This window comes from Pelobates fuscus, chromosome 12, assembly GCF_036172605.1.
Source record: "Pelobates fuscus isolate aPelFus1 chromosome 12, aPelFus1.pri, whole genome shotgun sequence".
Classification (NCBI taxonomy): Eukaryota; Metazoa; Chordata; class Amphibia; order Anura; family Pelobatidae; genus Pelobates; species Pelobates fuscus.
This window is the reverse complement of record NC_086328.1, coordinates 29,264,033-29,286,132: the sequence shown is the minus strand read 5'-3', so window position 1 is coordinate 29,286,132 and position 22,100 is coordinate 29,264,033. Positions and strand designations below refer to the sequence as shown.

Here is a 22,100-nt window from a genome sequence, read left to right as displayed (position 1 = left end):
GTAAAGATCCTCCAGATATTAGATCCTCAAAGGGATACAAAAGGAATATACATAGAGTAGTACTGTACAAAAATATCAAAAGTTTATTTCACTGATTGTACTTACATCAAGGTAACAATCAGCGAGCATGTCTCCACTAGCAAGTGGACCAAGATGGTAAATGGATAAATATGCAGATGGTGTATCAGCTGAAGTACCGTGTAAATACAGGAACAAATATAAATAAAAACAAATGCAATAAAAATATATATATTATACTCAATCCAATATTTTTATTGCATTTGTTTTTATTTATATTTGTTCCTGTATTTACACGGTACTTCAGCTGATACACCATCTGCATATTTATCCATTTACCATCTTGGTCCACTTGCTAGTGGAGACATGCTCGCTGATTGTTACCTTGATGTAAGTACAATCAGTGAAATAAACTTTTGATATTTTTGTACAGTACTACTCTATGTATATTCCTTTTGTATCCCTTTGAGGATCTTTACCGCACAAGCCAGACATTGAATTGCTACAGATACCCTATAAGGGAGACAAGTGCAGAACAACTATACTTTTTGTAAGTTTTCTACCTCCTGGATATCTAAATCTTTGTCCTTTCATACTTCACCATATTGTTTCATTTTGTTCTAGATCTGTTGCCAGATCCCGCCCTATTTTAAGGTTGTATCTTCTATTTGATGTGCTATCCCTCTTTTTAGTGGATATTGCTTGTTTAGCCATATTTGCTATTTCTGTTTTGGTGTATTTCAGAGATGGAGTCCGGTTTCAGGCAGAGGGTCTATCTGTCTTGCAAGGGTGCTAATAACCGGGTTATTAATGTTTGAATTGTTGGGAATTCAAAGTGATTTCACATTTAATACAGTTGTAACATAGAATGTGACGGCAGATAAGAACTATTCGGCCGATCTAGTCTGCCCAACTTTCTAAATACTTTCATTGGTCCCTGGCCTTATCTTATAGTTAGGATAGCCTTATGCCTATCCCACGCATGCTTAAACTCCTTTACTGTATTAACCTCTACCACTTCAGCTGGAAGACTATTCCATGCATCTACTACCCTCTCAGTAAAGTAATACTTCCTGATATTGTTTTCAAACCTTTTGCCCCTCTAATTTTAAGACAATGTCCTCTTGTTGTGGTAGTTTTTCTTCTTTTAATTGTGCATCAGTGGCGTACATACCAGGGTCGCAGGGGACGCGGCTGCGACCGGGCCCGGCCCACCAGGGGGCCCGGCCGCCCCTGCGACCCGGTATGTACGCTCTGGGCCAGCCTCTTCTCCTGGGGGGCCCAGGAGCCGGCCACCTCCGGGCCCCCCGAGGCTGGCCCTGCTTACACCCGGCGGCCGGCGGGTGCGCGAGGGAGCACTCTCCCCTGAGTGCTTCCTCTTCAGCTCCCTCGCGCACCGCATTGATACCGGAGCCGGAAGATGATGTCATCTTCCGGCGCCGGTATCAGTACGCGGCGCGCGAGGGAGCTGAAGAGGAAGCACTCAGGGGAGAGTGCTCCCTCGCGCACCAGCAGGACCAGCCAGCCCGCCGGGAGACCGCCCCCCCCCCCCCAGGAGCCCAGCAGCACCACTGGACCCCAGGGAATCCCCTCAGCACTCCAAAAGGTAAGGAGGCTGGGGGGATTAAATAAAAAAAAAAAAAAAACGTGTGTGAGTGTGTGTGTGTGTTAGTTAGTGTGTGTGTGTGTGAGTGTGAGTGAGTGTTAGTTAGTGTGTGTGTGTGAGTGAGTGTTAGTTAGTGTGTGTGTGTGTGAGTGAGTGTTAGTGTGTGTGTGTGTGTGTGTTAGTGTGTGTGTGTTAGTGTGTGTGAGCGTGTGTGTGTGTGAGCGTGTGTGTGTGTGTGAGCGTGTGTGTGTGTGAGCGTGTGTGTGTTAGTGTGAGCGTGTGTGTGTTAGTGTGAGCGTGTTAGTGTGAGCGTGTGTGTGTTAGTGTGAGCGTGTGTGTGTGTGAGCGTGTGTGTGTGTGAGCGTTAGTGTGTGAGCGTTAGTGTGTGAGCGTTAGTGTGTGAGCGTTAGTGTGTGAGCGTTAGTGTGTGAGCGTTAGTGTGTGAGCGTTAGTGTGTGAGCGTTAGTGTGTGTGTGTGTGTGTTAGTGTGTGTGCTAGTGTGTGTGTGTGTGTTAGTGTGTGTGTGAGCGTTAGTGTGTGTGTGAGCGTTAGTGTGTGTGTGAGCGTTAGTGTGTGTGTGAGCGTTAGTGTGTGTTAGAGTGTGTGTCTGCTAGTGAGTGTCAGTGAGTGTGTTACTGTGTGTCTGTTACTGAGTGTCAGTGAGTGTGTTACTGTGTGTCTGTTACTGAGTGTCAGTGAGTGTGTTACTGTGTGTCTGTTACTGAGTGTCAGTGAGTGTGTTACTGTGTGTCTGTTACTGAGTGTGTTTGTGTGTTAGTGAGTCTGTTTGATGTCTGTTAGTGAGTGTGTGTATGTTTTGTAAGTGAGTGTGTATGTATGTCTGCCGCTGAGTGTGTCTTTGTCAGTAAATGTGTGTGTCTGTTAGCTAGTGTGTATGCATTTGTTCGTGAGAGTGTGTGTGTGTGTGTGTGTGTGTCTTCAGCACTTGCCTTTCTCCAGCGCCGGACTCCCATGGCGCTGGGGATCCCTCCGCCTCTCAGCTCCGAATGCGCATGCACGGCAAGAGCCGCGCACGCATTCAAACCGCCCATAGGAAAGCATTACTCAATGCTTTCCTATGGCCGTTCAGTGTCTTAAAATGGCGCAAGCGCCTCTAGCGGCTGTCAGTGAGACAGCCACTAGAGGCTGGATTAACCCTCAGTGAAACATAACAGTTTCTCTGAAACTGCTATGCTTTCAGCTGCAGGGTTAAAACTAGAGGGACCTGACACCCAGACCACTTCATTGAGCTGATGTGATCTGGGTGTCTGTAGTGGTCCTTTAAGTGTGTGTGCATCTGCATGCAGTGGCGTACATACCGCGGTCGCAACCCCTGCGACCAGGTGCCCGCCGCCATGTGTTGCTGCCCCGGCCCGCGCAGAGTGGGGGGGGGGGGGCCCACGGATCAATTTTTGCACCGGGGCCCCATGGGTCATGTGTACGCCACTGTTGTGCATCACATTGACACATTTAAGTCTTGTGTTACTGGCCTGGAATTGGCGTACCCATCAAGTTCTTGATGACTCTTGTCAACCTTGTATAGAGACCAGTATCCATGTGTGTGGCATTGTGTCATAGGCTTTCTTATATTGTACACAATGTCATTTCAACTATCTTCCCAGGAACCCGTGTTATGCCCACCAAGCACTGCCGGTGTAGACCGTTGGGTGAGCATCACGTATGGTGAAAGATTGTGTGGGGAAAGAGCACTAAATAAAAAGTTTGTGTTTTAGTACATTTTACCCTCAAATACAAAATGACCATATTTTAATAACCACAGTTTCTGCGGAAAAGAAAGCTAATCTTTAGGATTTTAAGTCCTTAACGCCACTGGGCGTTCTATGCCATTCTGAAAAATGTGATCGCAGCACACCCCGGCTCCCCACGCTTGCTTAACGCGGCAATCTGGTTTGGTGGTACTGAATGACAATCCAGATCACGATCACATGACAAATTCACACTATTTATTTAATATAATAATTATGAATATAATTATATAATTGTAATACTTTAAAACAAAAAAGTAAACAAATTTGCAGACACCTAGCAAAATCTTCAAGGCCTTTATAAATGTGTATCTGACACTAGAGTTTGGTTTAAAACAAAGTGTGATTTTTCTGAATTTTGGGAGATCTGAGGTTCCTATGAATTCTGTAACTTCAAAACACTATGTGGACGAGACGAATCATAAAAGAAACCAAACTGACAATAGACAAATTGTTTTGTTTTGGGATTCGGTCTGTGGCACCAAAAAACAAACAAACCTGATTGATTGGAGGGGAAAAAGGTGCTTAGGGGTCAGCAACTAAATGTTAATTTTATTCACAGATCGAAAGAGAAGTGACCAATATAGGTATAAAAATAAGGAGCAGTATAAAAAAAATATATAAACAAAAATAAACTCTAGATTTATTTATTATATTGTATAATTTGCAATTCACCCATCAATTTTAACACCCTTTTTGTTCGTCTGGCATCACCTTTCCAAAAACTAAAATTAAAATTAATCAAAGCTAAAACACCACATGGACAAACCCCAAATCGACAATTAAAAAGAATAACATTTGTTTTTAAAAAAATTGTGTGACTGAATCAAACTATTACATTATCCCCGTTTGACACCAGAGTTTTCTTTGTCAACTGACACCACTAAGGAAGTGTACTCTCTAGCTCTTTATTTTATAGAATACATTCCAAGTAAATATTTAAACAGTAACTCTGTGTTCCAATCATACTGCAATTAAGTAATGCGTTTAACAATACCAGCCAGACCCGTCTGCTCGGTAAGGAACAATGAGCTTATTAAACTATGCCAACAGAAAGCAAAATTAATGCCTTTAGAAGCATTTGTCAACTATGATAAGCTCTGTCATGGTGGGAATCTTTCGTTTGCACACTGCAAAGAAAACCACAATTATTCAAACAGGAAACCTAGACCCGTCCGCACAATAAAAACCCAGGTATTCTCGACGAAGGATTTGTTGGTAGCGTTCCACAGAACACTCGCACTTTGTCTATTGTCTTATGAAACAGAACAAGTACATTTAAGAGAGGGTAATGTCTTATTTTGGCAGTTCTGTTCATAGTTTAGACCTTCCGATTATAACTATTATTATTAACTTTATTGCAAGCTGAGCTGACAGTTGTGAAATTTGAAACTTACTATGTGATCACGAAAGTGATATTTGTTGAGAATTTAGATTGAATACAAAGTGAAGTTATAATTTAAGGCCCATAATAGATGCACTGGAAAACATCTCCAATTAAAGGGACACTCCAGGCACCCAGACCACTTCTGCTCATTGGAGTGGTCTGGGTGCCAACTCCCACTACCCTTAACCCTGCAAGTGTAATTATTGCAGTTTTTTATAAACTGCAATAATTACCTTGCAGGGTTAACTCCTCCTCTAGTGGCTGTCTACTAGACTTCCTGGTCCCTAGCACAGTGGCTGTCTACTAGAACTTCCTGGTCCCTAGCACAGATTATCTGTGCTAGAGCGTCGCTGGAGGTCCTCACACAGCGTGAGGACCTCCAGCGACGCTCTAGGACAGATAATCTGTGCTAGGGACCAGGAAGTTTGCTGTGTGAGGACCTCCAGCGTCGCTCTATTCCCCATAGGGAAGCATTGAAATTCATTTTCAATGCTTTCCTATGGGGTGCGCCAATGCGGGATCAGTCTCGCCCACCGGCCGACGGAATCAGTAGGTGGAGCGGCGGGGGAGGAGCAGGCAGCGACGTGGGACATGTCGCTGCCTGAGGTAAGTGACTGAAGGGGTTTTCACCCCTTCAGTAACCGATGATTAGAGGGTGGGAGGGAGAGGGACCCTCCAGTGCCAGGAAAACGGATTGTTTTCCTGGCATTGGAGTTTCCCTTTAAGCTATGCTTCCAGTTTGACTACAATGGCCTTAAATTTGATATTCACTTTGAATTGCTTATTCACACAAGCCCCTCCCAGGAATATCTAGGCCTGGGAGATAATTGCATTAAAGCTAATTAGTAAGGTAATTATCTCCCAGGAACAGAGCCCAACACAAAAACATAAAATATAAAAATACCCTAAAACATCATTAAAATATACAGTAACCCCACAAATACATCCCCCATATAGCCCTGATCTGAGTGCCCAGGTTCTCCAAATAGCGCTCAGATCCATGCAGTGTAGGGGAAATACCACCGTGTTAAAGTTTGACCGGCTGCACATGTGGTTCTATGCCCAAAATAGTTCCAAAGTTTGGTGCTTTTGACAGTCAAATCTCGGGCACTCCTGCAGCCACAATACGCGGTGTTCCGCATGGCTCTCGGGTAGCGTTTGTTCTCCTTAGTCTCAGGCACCTTTCATTCTAAAAGCTCTCTCTTGGCATGTCTGAAAGTGGTTCAAAACCCTGGACCAAGTTGTCCGGGAACTGCATGGTCACCTCATGCCGAAAACCGTTCATAACATTCGCGGTAAGTCCCGCTGAAGTGACCGGGGAACCACAAAGTCCTCATGCCGAAATTAGTTCTATAGCGGTTGCGGCTAAGTACCGCTGAGGAACATTTGCGGGTTTGGTTCATGTGAATGACCGCCAGGGAGCTAGCGTTTGGATACATTCGAATGAAGGGAAAGGGCCAAACCAGGGGCACCCAAGGAAAGCTGCTTATGGCGGCTGGGCAGGGTAACTCCAGAATGGTGTCTCTTACCTGGACCATAGTTGGTGGGCAGGAGGCAAGCTTCCACATTCCTCAAGGAGTTTGTGGCAAATGATAAAGGTTGCACTGTTTTGGTGTGAGCTAATGCTAGAAAGTGGTAGGGATGCAACTGGTGCCTCAGGAATGCTGTAAAAAAAACCTGATGAGTCTGAACCAAGGTTCAGCTGTGCAATGATCAAACCTAGAAATACGAACAACTTAAAACAATAACAAAAAGTTTAGAAGTAGTGAATATATCACGAATAGTGATGTCGCAAACATAAAATTTTCCGTTCGCGAACGGCAAACGCGAACTTCCGCAAATGTTCGTGACCGGGCGAACCGCCATAGACTTCAATAGGCAGGCGGATTTTAAAACCCACAGGGACTTTCTGGCCACAATAGTGATGGAAAAGCTGTTTCAAGGGGACTAACACCTGGACTGTGGCATGCCGAAGGGGGATCCATGGCAAAACTCCCATGGAAAATTACATAGTTGATGCAGAGTCTGGTTTTAATCCATAAAGGGCATAAATCACCTAACATTCCTAAATTGTTTGGAATAACGTGCTTTAAAACATCAGGTATGATGTTGTATCGATCACGTAGTGTAAGGGTTACGCCCGCTTCACAGTGACAGACCAAACTCCCCGTTTAACGCACCGCAAACAGTCAATTTGCACAACCGCAAACTCCCCATTTGCACAAGGTTGGATACCAAGCTAGCCATGTCCCGTCCTTGTCCTCACTGATGTCATTGAAGGTCTCTTCCTCCACCCAGCCACGTACAAAACACCAAGGGTCCCCGAAAGGTGACAACAAACCCCCTGTATTTTTTTTTTTTTAATATACACTACTGTTACACCAGATATGAGTTGCATTGGTGTGACACTGTGCCCTGGCAGGCCCTGAAACGCACACGTGTGAAGGAAACTGACTGCTATTATTTCACAGTCAAATTTCTAGTGTTTTTTTAATGTACAGTACTGTTACACCAGTGATTGGCCCACGTCATGCCTACGCCCCCAAAATGTTCGTGTGTGGGGGTGTTGGAATGACGTGGGCCAATGGAAGCCTGAATCAACTTTTGGCTCCCACTGCCCCTTTAAAAGCGAGCACGTGACTCGAGCCGTGCTCCTAGTGCCAGGCGGGCCACGTGACCGATCACTGCGGTCAGTGCACGCAGCTAAGTCAGAAGAGGAGATCAAGCCGCATGCGGCACGTGTGGAGGCAGGAGTGATACAGCCACGTGCGGCTCAAGCTTAGGAGCCAGGTCCCAGGATAAGGTAAATACAGCCACAAGCACTTATCCCAATCACACACCTTTCCTAACGTCCTATCCCATTAAAAGCATATTACCGTGTATTTAATAAAACAGACCCCCTACTTCATCCAGGTTACCGATCGATGGTTCGATATTCTGAGCCCTCTCTGATTTACTGTACACGACTATTCGACATTCCCACAAATTTTATATAGCATTTTATGTTTGTTTGAGACCACCTTGAAAATATTGGATATCGCAAAAAATCATGATCACTATATACTTTCTCTACAAACCTCTAAAACGAACCAAACTACTCATCCATCCGCTATACCACTTAATCCCACCTAGAACTAGTGCCCAGTTAAAATACTTGACTCTTACTTACCCACACTCAGTCATGCCACACACATTTCACCACTACTCTCACTGAATCCCTCTGACTACGGCTAAATTAATCTTCTACATCAGAACACTACTCCTAAGATTGGGTTGTATCCATGTCTCGGGTCTTTCATTTAGAATAGGGGCAGCTTCGGTCTCCTTCAACCCTGACACTCCAGTGCATATTATTAAAAGATTGGGCAGATGGAAATCCTCAGTCTACAACCGATATATTCCTCATCCCGAGAAAGAAATGAGGAAAGCTTTTAAAAGTTTGGCTTTGTAAATTTGATGCAATAAGTGTGTTTTTCTTTAATACCTTTTCACCCTCTTTGCATGAACCTGATTTACATATATTACTAATATGTTGTCATGGGCCCGGTGGTCCTAGGGGGCCCGGACTGCTCTGGGAGTCCCGGGCCCCACATTCCATTTGTGCACATATATATAGCGATTATCGCTATCTATATGTTCACCTTGGGCCCCGGCTACCTGTACAATGTAGACGGGGGCCAGCCAGCACCATATTAACTCTCCAGCAGCTCTCCTGTGCCTGTAACTCTCACGAGCTCCGCGGCCGCGAGAGCGTTGTCACAGGTTACCATGGCAACGCTCCACACGGCAAACAGGCACAGCTCGCGAGAGTTACATGCACAGGAGCTGCTGTAGAGTTAAGATGGTGCTGGCTGGCCCCCCTGTCTACATTGTACAGCGGCTGGCTCCCTCCACCAGACCACCAGGGATGCAATCCCCCCTCCCTAATCAGGTAAGAAGCAGGGAGGGGGGAATAAAATGGTGTGTTAAATAAATGTGGGTCATATACAAAAAGGCAGCCCCCTATTTTACACATTTACACACACTAAAACCACAACACATACTGCATTCACCATACACATACTAAAACCACAACACAAACACACACTGCATACACTATACACACACAAAAACTACAACACACACTGCATTCACCATACACACACTAAAACCACAACACACACACTGCATTCACCATACACACACTAAAACCACAACACACACACTGCATTCACTATGCACACACTAAAACCACAACACACACACTGCATTCACTATGCACACACTAAACCACAACACAAACACACACTGCATACACCATATACACACTAAAGCCACAACACACACTAAAACTACAACACAAACACACACTGCATACACTATACACACACACTAAAACCACAACACAAACACACACAGCATGCACACACTAAAACTACAACACAAACACACTCTGCATTTACTACACAAACACACACTTTATCTAAAACTACATCCATTATACAAATGTGCATACTCTCCATTTTTCACACTACACAGACAGGGCATCCTGGTGGGCGGACTCAGACTCTGGGGTAGGTCCGGGGGGCCCAGACTTTGAACTGTGTCAGGGGCCCCAAAATGTCTAATGGCATCCCTGGTTTCTGAACATATATATTATATTATATTATTCACTCACTCACTCACTCTCTGGGCTGGCCTAAGACATCATGCTGCCTAGGTCCAACGATAAATGACTATGGGGGATAATGTATAATAAACACAGGTTACTGGCTATGGGGGGGGGGGTAATGTATAATAAACACAGGTTACTGGCTATAGTGGGGGTAATGTATAATAAACACAGGTTACTAGCTATAGTGGGGGTAATGTATAATAAACACAGGTTCTGGCTATGGGAGGGATAATGTATACTAAACACAGGTTACTGGCTATGGGGGGGAATAATGTAGAATAAACACAGGTTACTGGCTATGGGGGGGGATAATGTAGAATAAACACAGGTTATTGGCTATGGGGGATAATATATAATAAGCACAGGATACTGGCTATGGGGGATAATGTATAATAAGCACAGGTTACTGGCTATGGGAGGGATAATGTATAATAAACACAGGTTACTGGCTATAGGGGGGGGTAATGTATAATAAACACAGGTTACTAGCTATAGTGGGGGTAATGTATAATAAACACAGGTTCTGGCTATGGGAGGGATAATGTATACTAAACACAGGTTACTGGCTATGGGGGGGGAATAATGTAGAATAAACACAGGTTACTGGCTATGGGGGGGAATAATGTAGAATAAACACAGGTTACTGGCTATGGGGGATAATATATAATAAGCACAGGATACTGGCTATGGGGGGATAATGTATAATAAGCACAGGTTACTGGCTATGGGAGGGATAATGTATAATAAACACAGGTTACTGGCTATGGGAGGGATAATGTATAAACACAGGTTACTGGCTATGGGGAGGATAATGTATAATAAGCACAGGTTACTGGTTGTGGGGGGATAATGTATAATAAGCACAGGTTACTGGTTGTGGGGGGATAATGTATAATAAGCACATGTTACTGGCAATGGGGGGATAATGTATAATAAACACAGGTTACTGGCTATGGGGGGATAATGTATAATAAACACAGGTTACTGGCTATGGAGGATAATGTATAATAAACACAAACACAAAAAAAAAAGAATGCAGCTTCAGAATTAATCTAAATTGTATTCTGTCTAGGAGGGTCTGGATGGGAGGATCTGCAGCTGATTGGCTGGAATGTGTCTGCTGACTGTGAGGTACAGGGTCAAAGTTTACTCAATGATGACGAATAAGGGGCGGACCGAACATCGCATATGTTTGCCATTCCTGGCGAACGCGAACAAGCTATGTTCGCCAGGAACTATTCGCCAGAGAAACCATTCGGGACATCACTAGTCACGAACTATATTTTAAAATTTGCTTAGCTCTAAAAAAACATTTGGTTAAATCTAGTGGTTTTTATTCTGCTGGAATTTTAGGAATCTGCACTTCTGCAACCTCAACAGATTCCATAGGAATTTCTTTAAACAGGGGGATTTGGCCATTTATGTTTACGTTATTGGTGTACATGACCGTATGTAGTACAATATATTGCCGTTGTCAGTACCAAACTGGCATTACGGTTCAAAGTTTCTGTCATGTCTCTCAGAGCTGCCCTATTACTGCCCAACCCTCAGGCCCCACTAGAGAGTCAACAGCAATGGTGGGAAGAGAGACTATAGATTGCCCTCTGCTGTTTGAATTTTTTTTCATAAGATCTAAAGTGGAGTTCCATTGGATGCTGACATCCTGTCCATAATGGTGTGTGTGTGAAGTCCTCTTTTAACTTGCTCCTGCCTCGAGTTGGCTAGCGCTTACACTACAGCTTTTATGCCTGTCAATCCTCCTGAAATGCTCCAGTATAGTTTCCTGTAAGGCTGGGCCTCCAATACCACCACCATTGCCAGGCACAGTGGGTTGCCAACAGTGTGCCATCAGTGAAAGAAGGGCACGCTGGCCAGTAGGAACTTTCCATAAATCTGGGCAATTATGCTGATGATTTTGTTAACCTGCGGTTTTAACATGGATCTATATTGAGACCCCTCAAAGTTTGACTCCTTACAATAGGGAAAGGGGTGTTAAGCACCCCGGCATCAAACCCACAGCAAGTTCTCTCTGCGCTGCTTACCTCCTCTCTATCTGTGTTCATGCAGAAGGCATTACCTCCTCCATGACATCAAAATCCAATACTCCTTATAGAGAAACAGTTGGGATCGGATGTGCGTCCATGCATGCCGGGGGCTAACTAAGCTTCCCCATTGAAAGCATTAAATAAATGCTTACCTATGGAAGGCTTCCTCATCACGTGATCAAGTTTTACTCGATCAGTGCTGTGAAAGTGCCTCTAGTGGCTGTCGGGAAGAATTTAACACTCCAATGGAAACATTGTAGCTTCAAAAAATGTGCATTGTTTTATACACTGCAGTGTTAAAAGGGCTGGAGCACTGCATCGAAACCACTGTGTGACGAAGCTCCACCCAGTCCGCTACCTAGCCACTTGCAGGGGACCTGGAATTCTTCAGTCGCCAATGCTTGACTGGAGTCTCTTCGGAGCTCATTCCACCCGACCAGGCTGCAGACTACTGTCACACTTGTCTGGGTAACTCTTTCTTTTTTTTTTTTCTAAATCTAAGAATCATCTGAATGCTACATTTTTATAATTTTTTTTTATTTATTTTTGTAATCCTTCCATCGTGTAAAAAATAAGTCAGCCTATGATTTTTTTTTTCCATTTTTTTTTTTTTTTTTTTTTTAATCCTGCAATATCACTCTCAACTTTCTGCCATAATATATAACAAATCTGGCTTACATTCACCAGCTGGAAAAGTTATTTATCCTTTCTAGAAATGTTATTACTAAATATAAATTTTTATAAAATAACACACTCAGTAATGTGTATCCTCTTCTTTAAACTTGTATATCAGCTTGTTTTTACAATTATCATTTTGTACTCTTCTTAGTTTACAGATGATTACATGAGGAAGATACCACAAGGTGAATGGCCAAAGATAATTATGGTTGCTGATGGATCATGTGGGGAGTCAAGTTCCCTTCTGGGGGTCAGTTCGGAGTACATTGTTGAATCCTGCAATGCTTATGGGGCAAATGCCGTCTTGGAAAGACCAGACCAAAGGCAGGTAATGTCTGTTCATTGGGACATTTGCACAATGGATGTAAAAGTGTTCGTTTGAATTAAACACTTAAAGGATCACTATAGTCAACATTTAAAAGCAAGAAAGACTGGTCCCCTAGCCTTCTTTCTTCCTTTTCTATTAACTTCCCGTTAATAAAAAATATTTTCGAGTCCTTATTATAGATAAAACTTACCTCCGTTCCAACGCCGCACCCCCTTTTTCGTCAAAATGATGAAGTAGCAGGGCTCAATCAGACGCTTCTCTTAGAGAAGCGTCATAGCGATCTGGTGCGCATGGGTGGCTTCGCACTCCCCCTTTTCTAAAGTATACAAAAACTATATATAAATATTTGATATATATTTGCCCCTTAGTGGTCTCTCCTCTCCCCCACCCTCCCCTTGCAGTCTCTTCTCACACCCACCCACCCTCCCTCTGTTCTTCTCTGCCCCTACCCTCCCTGTGTTCTCCTCACCTCCCCTTCTCCTCACCTCCTCCCCCTGTGTTCTTCTCACTTCCCCCCGTGTTCTTCTCACTCCACCCGTGTTCTTCTCACTCCCCCCTCCCTGTGTTCTTCTCACCTCCCTCGTCTTCTCCTCATCTCCCCTTCTCCTCACCCCCCTTCATGTGTTCTTCTTACTCCCCCACCCTCCTCTGTGTTCTTCTTACTCCCCCACCCTCCTATGTGTTCTTCTTACTCCCCCACCCTCCTCTGTGTTCTTCTTACTCCCCCACCCTCCTCTGTGTTCTTCTTACTCCCCCACCCTCCTCTGTGTTCTTCTTACTCCCCCACCCTCCTCTGTGTTCTTCTTACTCCCCCCTCCCTGTATTCTTCTTACTCCCCCACTCTTCTTCTTACTCCCCTCTTCTTCTTACTCCCCTCTTCTTCTTACTCCCCTCTTCTTCTTACTCCCCTCTTCTTCTTACTCCCCTCTTCTTCTTACTCCCCTCTTTTTCTTACTCCCCTCTTTTTCTTACTCCCCTCTTTTTCTTACTCCCCTCTTTTTCTTACTCCCCTCTTTTTCTTACTCCCCTCTTTTTCTTACTCCCCTCTTTTTCTTACTCCCCTCTTTTTCTTACTCCCCTCTTTTTCTTACTCCCCTCCTCCCCCTCACTCCCCTCCTCCCCCTCTTTTTCTTACTCCACTCCTCCCCCTCTTTTTCTCCACCCCTCCCCCTCTTTTTCTTCACCCCTCCCCCTTTTTCTTACTCCACTCTCTCTCTTCTTCTTACTCCCCTCTCTCCCTCTTCATCTTACTCCCCCTTCCCCCTCTTCATCTTACTCCCCCTCCCTGTTTTTTTCTTACTCCCCCTCCCCGTTTTCTTTTTACTCCCCCTCCCCGTTTTCTTTTTACTCCCCCTCCCCGTTTTCTTTTTACTCCCCCTTCCCATTTTCTTTTTACTCCCCATTTTCTTTTTACTCCCCATTTTCTTTTTACTCACCATTTTCTTTTTACTCCCCCCTCCCCATTTTCTTTTTACTCCCCCTCCCCGTTTTCTTTTTACTCCCCCTCCCCGTTTTCTTTTTACTCCCCCTCCCCGTTTTCTTTTTACTCCCCCTTCCCATTTTCTTTTTACTCCCCATTTTCTTTTTACTCACCATTTTCTTTTTACTCACCATTTTCTTTTTACTCACCATTTTCTTTTTACTCCCCCTCCCCATTTTCTTTTTACTCCCCCTCCCCATTTTCTATTTACTCCCCCCTCCCCATTTTCTTTTTACTCCCCATTTTCTTTTTACTCCCCCCTCCCCATTTTCTTTTTACTCCCCATTTTCTTTTTACTCCCCATTTTCTTTTTACTCCCCATTTTCTTTTTACTCCCCATTTTCTTTTTACTCCCCATTTTCTTCTTACTCCCCCTTCCCACTTCTTCTTACTCCCCCCCCCCCCCCTTGCCTCCTTCCCTGTGTTCTACTCACCTCTACTTCCCTGTAGCGTGGCCGAGCTCCTCTCCTCTCCGGTCCGCGGTACAGTGTGCACTTCCTATCAGTCCGGTCAGGTACAGGAAACGGATGATTATGTACCGCGGACCGGAGAGGAGCTCGGCCACCCTACAGGTATTTAAGTATTTTTAGGAGAATCTTGGCAAATAAGGATAGAGTAAGCAGGGACTGACTGCCCATAGGAAAAAGACAAGTTGGCTTACAGTGGTTGGCGCTTATCAATGTGGTCATTGTGTAGCATGCCGTTATAGTTCAAGGGAATCCAAAATTATCTCAGATGCTATGGCACACTCAGGGTTCCAATTAAGCAGTTTTTTAATTGAAATACAGCGGGGGGTGGTTTACCTTTTGACCTGTAAGTGTTGTCCTAAAGTATGTGGGGAAAACAATTTGCCAACTAAAGAGGAGGATTATGGAACATGTCCACTCAGGATCCACGCTCAAGGATACTCCAGTGGCCAGACATGTCAGGCATACCACAATGATTCCCCGAGAGGCATGAGATTTATGGGAATAGGGCAGGTCATACAAGGGAAAAAGGGTGGTGATCTCAACTTAACCCTCAAGAAAAGGGAATGCTTTTGGATCCATAAATTGGATACCCTGGCACCTAAAGGACTAAACGAGGGATTCGCCTTTACCCTCTTTATCGGTACCTAGTGTGTTATTTCGTATTTGTAAATATATTGTAAATTTCCACAGGGATAGAAGAAGAAAATGTAAATACACAATTATTTTGTGTGTTCAATGTGGTTATTAAATGAAAACTGACAGGTTGCATCTTTAATCCATAGTAATTTGGGTAAATGCGTATAAGGGAGCTTTTTTCATACCTTGATTCTCGTGGATCAATAAGCAAGGATATAATTTCGTTCACATGATGAGATCTATTCGAGATTAAGCTTGTAAAGAAAGAGTTCTAGAACTGGATCACTAGTCAGAATGAATGCTCTATGGGCAGAGCATCATTCCTGAATAGGAATACATAGCCATGTATATATGCTAACTACAGTGTAATCACTCTTATACAACCTCTCTTTAGATGTAGTTCGAGTGGTTTATTCATTTTTGGTGTTTTTTGTTTAGTTCTATGTTTCCAATAAAGGTATACATTGTATATGACTATTTTATTAATTGGGGATCCTTCTGTTTCTTCTTGACCTTAGGTCACTCGGACATTTTTGTACTTATCCATGTGTAATTAAAGGGTTAACCCCTAATATTGGACACACACCATATAAGTCTCTATTAGGGATATTTTGTCTGTCTAGGGACTGACTGTATACTTGAATTGTGGAACATAGATGCTATAAAAGTCATCCTTTTTATGAAGTTAACCAGCGACCTTAGATTGCTGAAGTTCTGTGTACGACGTGTGCGTGGTCTTCTTTTCTTGTCCATACATCTGTCAATGATTTATGGATATTATAAAGTAAATATTCTGAAACCCTAACTCTTATAACAAGTCATATACCATACACGCTGTTCATAAAAAAATAAGAACTCCAAAGCAATTATCTCCTAGGTCACTCTGGTAATAGTGTGAGTACAGTAAATTAACTATTGGAATGTGGCCTCGAGTCTGTGGGTTACATTTCAAAGATTTTGCATTGTGTAGTTTATTGCCTGAGCTCAGAATATGCCAAACAAAGACCGCCTGCATTGTGAAACATGGAAGGCTATTTTCTTGATGTCTGACTGGCTTAAAGACCTATTTCAAAGACTGATGTCGCAATTTAATATCTATTTACGTATGTTATTCTGACTGCTGAGATATTTTGAAGTTACATTTTTTTTTTTTTTTTTAAATTCTTTATTTATTATAAGGTTACAATATAACATGCATCAGTAACATTTTCAATATAAACCATTAGGAGCACTTCAAGGCAGGCATAAAAACATATAGGTTGCATATGAGTACAATAGTGACCGAACACAACCTGTTGCGCTAGGTGCGCTAGATTGTGCTACCGCCCCAATGTGCCACCCAGGTTCAGGGTGCTCCACCTTAATTTTTTATTAAATGTAAAACGAGAAAAGAGGAAAGAAAGAGACTCGGTTGGTCCGAATGCCTGATATGAGATAGCCAGGATGACATGTTGATGGCATCTGTTGGGCCTTGTGGTATTTAAGTATACTTCCCCACTCCCACCTTAAGTGGAAGGCAGCCTCAGTAAGGGTGCGGTTTAACCATATTAATTTCCGGCAGCAGTAGCTCTGTGGAGGTAATGTGAGGATTGTGCCGTCAGATAGTAGGGGGCATAGGGACCATGTGGAGTCAATAGTGAAAAAATAGCGATAGGAACAAAGAGAGAGAGGGAGATGGTAAGGGGGATCGGGAAAGGGTTTAGGGGAGGGGGGGGGAGGGCAAGGGGGGTGCCGGGACCCGTTAACTCCTTTGAACAGTTAAGTATCAGTACACGCGGGCAGTGGGTGAGCCATATTTTGACGGTTGAAAGGTGTGTGACATTGATGGGGTATCGTATAGCTTGCTATCTTCCCGGGTGGGACCCTATAGTCCCATACAGGAGAAAAAAAAATAAAAATTTTGGGAGCATCAACCGGTGCAGACATGTTGAGAGGGGTGGGGTGGATGGGGGCAAGCCCACCCCCCCCCCTCAACCGCCCACCCCGCTATCTATCCATGGAGCCCAAATCCTCTCAAACTTCGCTTGCGTGCCCCTGACCTTGGCCGTCAGTTTATCCATTAGGAATGTATCTTTAATCTTGTGTAGGACAACATTTAGTGGGGGAGTAGTATTTTGTAGCCACATTTGTGCTAGGGCCCGTCTAGCGGCCAAATTTACTTTGTGAATTAGTAGCTGTTCCGTTCTGGACCAGCCTTCCATAGGCCTGGCCAGAAGGAAGACCCATGGGTCCAGAGTGATCTCTCTATCAAATATAGTCTTCAGTAACTCTGTTATCTGTTTCCAGAATTGCTGAATCATCGGGCATTCCCACCACATATGCATGTATGTTCCCTTATTGCCACAACCTTTCCAGCATAAGTCTGTGGGTGTTTTATGCATCTTATGAAGTTTAACCGGAGTGGTGTACCACCTAAACATAGTCTTGTAAGCTTGTTCCTGCATGGAGACACATACCGATGAAGTCGCAGCGGCCTCCCAGATGTCCTGCCAGTCCACCCCCTCAAGTTCTTCGCCCAGGTCGGCCTCCCACTGTGCTATATAGGTGAGTGCTCCCCACTCCGAAGTGGAGGTACTTAAGTGAGCGTATAGGGCAGTGATAAGGCCTTTCGGGAATTGCTCCTTAAGGCACATGTTCTCGAAGAACGTAGGCGGTGTTAATGCTATGGCCCGGACCGCCGGTGTTTGAGCGAAGTCCTTAAGTTGTAGATACCGGAAGAAGTCAGAGGGGCGCAGAGTCGCCCTAGTCTTTAGTTCCTCAAACTGAATTATCGAGCCTCCTTCGTATATCTGACATAGACGTTGGATTCCCGTGTTCTCTATGCCCCCAAAATCCCTAGCTGTTAGCCCCGGGCTGAAGGCTGTGTTTCGTAGGTAAGGAGTTAACGGAGAGGACTGCGTGGAGAACCCGTATTTAAGCGATGTAGCATCCCAGAGTTTCATAGAGTTCGCAATAGCCGGGCAGTTGATGCGTGAAATTGGCCTGTTGGCCTTGGGAACCCACATAAAGAATTTGGGGATGTCAGGTCCCATGAGGGAGGATTCCAGATCCACCCACCTCCTTTCGTTCGGAGGAGAGTGCCATAACGCTATTTGCGTGAGTTGGGCTGCCAAGTAATAATAGTATAGGTTCGGTAAGCCTAGTCCGCCTCTAGATTTTGCCCTGTACAGAGTATTTCGGGATATTCTGTGTTTCTTGTTTTGCCAAATAAACTTCCCTATGGCTTGCTGGAGCGTACCCAGGTCGGACTTAGTCAGTTTGAGCGGCAGAGCTTGAAATAGGAAGAGGATCCGAGGGAGCACGTTCATCTTCACAGTGTGGATCCTACCTATCCAAGAGATCGGTTTATCCTGCCACCTGTCCATATCCGCTATTAAGGTGCGGATTAAGGGTGTATAATTCTGTTGGTGTAGGTGGGTCGGGTCCGCTGTCAGCCGAACCCCTAGGTATTTGATATTGTCTCTGGCTATAGGGATTTTATATGTCTCCCTTATGTGAGCTATGTCAGTATCGCGCATACGTATCGGGAGAGCGCTTGATTTGGTGAGGTTCACCTTATAGCCGGCTAGCCTGCTATAGGAATCCAACACTGCCATCAAAGCTGCCATCGAGGCCCCTGGTTCAGTCAAGGTCAGCAAGACGTCGTCAGCAAAGCCGGAGACCACGTATCGCTGGCTTCCGATCTGAATTCCTCGTATTTCCTGAGTGTCACGTATTGTTTGCAATAGGGGTTCCAGCGACAGAGCAAACAGTAAAGGGGACAACGGGCAGCCCTGCCTTGTTCCGTTGCTTAAACTAAATGGTATGATTTTTGATCCTGCTATCCGGACCCGTGCCTGCACGTCGGTATACATTGCCCTAATTGCAGTCAGGTAGGTGGCCGGAAGGCCAAAGTGCTGAAGGACCTCAAATAAGTAAGGCCATTTGACTCTGTCAAAGGCCTTCTCCGCATCTAGCGATAAGAGCAGCGTCGGGATCCCTTTATCTACCTGACTCCAAATGAGGTCGATGTTACGTCTAGTATTTTCGAATAATTGCCTACTAGGAATAAATCCCACCTGGTCTGGATGGATTAGATTCGTGAGGAAAGGGTTCAGTCGGGTAGCCAGGATCTTGGCCAGGATTTTTGAGTCGTGATTGATTAATGAGATCGGGCGAAAGTTTTCCGGAACCGAGCCATCCTTGCCAGGCTTGGGTAGTAATACCATATCAGCTAGAGACATATCCCTGTCCGGAGTGCCACCCTCCATAAGGTCATTAAATAAGGTTTCTAAGTGGGGTGTGATTTCGTCGCGAAAGATTTTATAGTAGCTACCTTCAAAGCCATCCGGGCCCGGGGCTTTGTTACCTTTCAGAGCGGTTATTGCCGCGTCAATTTCTTCGGCCGTGATCCGTGAGCCAAGGATAGCGGATTCTTCCCTTCCCAATCGTGGGAGAGTCAGTTGAGACAAGAAATGCTTAGTTTCCTCGGTTTCGCGTTGACGCGTCGCCTCGTCGCCATTCGAATGGTTGTAGAGGTTGGAAAAGTAATTTGTAAAAACCTGAGCTATGTCGGTGGGATCTGTACAGTTCCCACCCGAACTGTTTTTAATACTTGTTATATGTGAGTGGCCTTGTCTTGGGCGAAGAGTTCTGGCTAGCAATGTGTCCATCTTGTTAGATTTTTCATAATAGGTCCTCTTGGACCATATTAGAGCTCTAGCCGTGTCGTCCAGGAGTGCCTCGCGGACCGATGCCCGCAGGTCTCGTACGCCCGCTAGTGTATTAGGCGACGGGGTAGCTTTGTGTTTTTCCTCGGCCTTTCCCAAGGCTTCTAGGAGAGATGAAATTAGTTGCGTTTTGCGTTTTTTCTTCAGTGTGGCTTCGCGAATTAAAATACCGCGGATAACCGCCTTGTGGGCGGCCCACACCGTGGCCGGGCGGAGGCCCGACTCTGTTTCCCTAGCAAAATATTCCGACAGTTCCTTCCGAACTACGTCCACCACCGTCAGATCTTGTAGCAAAGAAGTATTTAACTTCCAGGACCATGGGGACGCTACGCATAAGTTGTCTAAGGTCAGCGTGACCTCAGCGTGGTCGGACCAGGTGATAGAGCCGATCGTAGCGCCCGTAACCTTTGATGCCGAATGAGAGTTCACCAAAAACATATCGATCCTAGAATAGGTGTCGTGGGGTGCTGAATAGAAAGTGAAATCGCGGTCTGCAGGATGATGTGCCCTCCAGATGTCCAAGAGGCCCGTTCGGAGGATAAAGGAATGGAGAATTTTATCTTGTCTCCCTCTCCCATGTGACCGCGGGAGGCCGCAGCCCCGGCTCCGGTCTGCGGCCGGGCACGGGGCGGCGTTAAGGTCGCCTCCCACAATCACCATTCCGTGCGGTAGATCCTGCACCATCTGGGCCATAGCATCCCAGAATTCAGCAGAGGGGTCATTAGGGGCGTAGATATTCAGGAAGTGAGTCGCTTGGGAGTATAAAGTTCCTGACACCAGTACAAAGCGGCCTATTGGGTCCGCCACTACCTTCCCAACTTTAAAAGGGCATCTGTGGTGTACAAGTACCGCAACACCATTCCGTTTGTTCAAAGCCCTGGCCTCGTGTACTGTTCTGAACACATGGTCTTTTAGAGCGAATTTCGCTGACGCTGGAATATGTGTCTCCTGCAGGAATGCAATGTCCGGGTTTAACCGTTTAAGATCTCTGAACATAAGGCGACGTTTGTTCGGAGCGTTAAGGCCCTTGACATTCAAAGATATTAACTTCAGTGGCATCGTGATGGGTAAAGGGTCACGCGTATTCTACATACCGGGCCCCCCAGGGGTCCTTGCGTATATTGCGATGAGGTTATCAAAAATATAGATTGGTAGTCCGGGCCTCGCCCACTATGTCTGCGTGTTATGTAGCATCTACGGGTACCCGCGTCCCCCTTGAGGACATACGGGAGGACGAGAGGGGAGGAGGGGGGGGAGAGGTAAGAAAGCGTAGGAGCAGAGAAAAGAGAAGGTAGAAGAGAGAAGAACAGTTGAGAGAACTTTTGCCTGGGCTTACCCATAGCCAGGACAACATGGGGTATATACTGAAGCGGCCCCAGAGCACAAAAAATGCTCCAGAGTAGCCCAAGCATAGACCAACTGTAGTAGGCACCGTAAGGTGCCCAGTTTAACATATTGTGGACAAACATTTTGTTTAAATAATCCGAGAGTAATGGGGAATGAGCATATCTCCGCTGAACTGACCCTTCCCCCCAGTTAGTAATCGGAGGTCCCAGTCGGGGGCGCCCCGCGGGGCTAATATTAAGCATTGGAACATGATCCCCTTTAAACAGACAGGGGAGTGGAGACGCTCAGGTGTACTTAAAAATAACCGAGATTCATTAAACATGTGGGATATAGATAAAGTCAAGCGGTCCAGGCCCGGGAGAAAACTCCAGGCCCAGTGACAGTATTTCCCGTTAGTGACCCCTAGCGTACAGTCAGTGGGCCGGTTTAAGAGGACGTGTAATAAATGTTTTACCCGCCCTATCCTCCCAGTTGAGGGGGGGGGGAGGACGGAGAGAAACAAAAGAAGGCACCACATAGCATAAAATCAGTGAAATACATAAATTGCATCCCATGAGTTCCGTTGAGCATAGATGCAGCCTAGACAATAAGTGGACCGTTACAGCACATCCCCCATCCTGAAAGCTAGCATCCCCAATAGCATTACCCGTAACGGGGAATAGTCACAATTTAATACAGGGTAGGGGGCATCAAAGGCCCCCAGCAAGTTACCGGGTACATCTCCCGCCGCCCCCTCGCCCGGGTTGGAATAGTGTATCATGTAGGTACCGGGAAAAATTATGCAAATGGAACAGTTAGTGGAAACGGGCCGGCTTGATTTCAGAAAGATCAATCGTTCGCAGCCCATGTCTGCACGCCAAGTATGCGAGAGGGTCGGGGTAAAAGCGATACAGTTAGCGGGGTGGGGAGATGATGGGAAGCCTTACAGCCCTAGCCCACCCCAGAAACAGAACCCACCCGCAGAGGGGACTATGGT

At 45.3% G+C, this 22,100-nt stretch overlaps 1 protein-coding gene across 1 annotated transcript in view; it reads left to right on the top strand.

The window, feature by feature from the left end:
* LOC134578411 (uncharacterized) overlaps positions 1-22,100 on the top strand; it is a 59,266-nt gene that overhangs the window by 8,596 nt on the left and 28,570 nt on the right. The window contains exon 2 of the mRNA XM_063437411.1: positions 12,306-12,482. Coding sequence (XP_063293481.1) covers positions 12,306-12,482 — 177 coding nt within the window. The remainder of the gene's footprint in view (positions 1-12,305; positions 12,483-22,100) is intronic.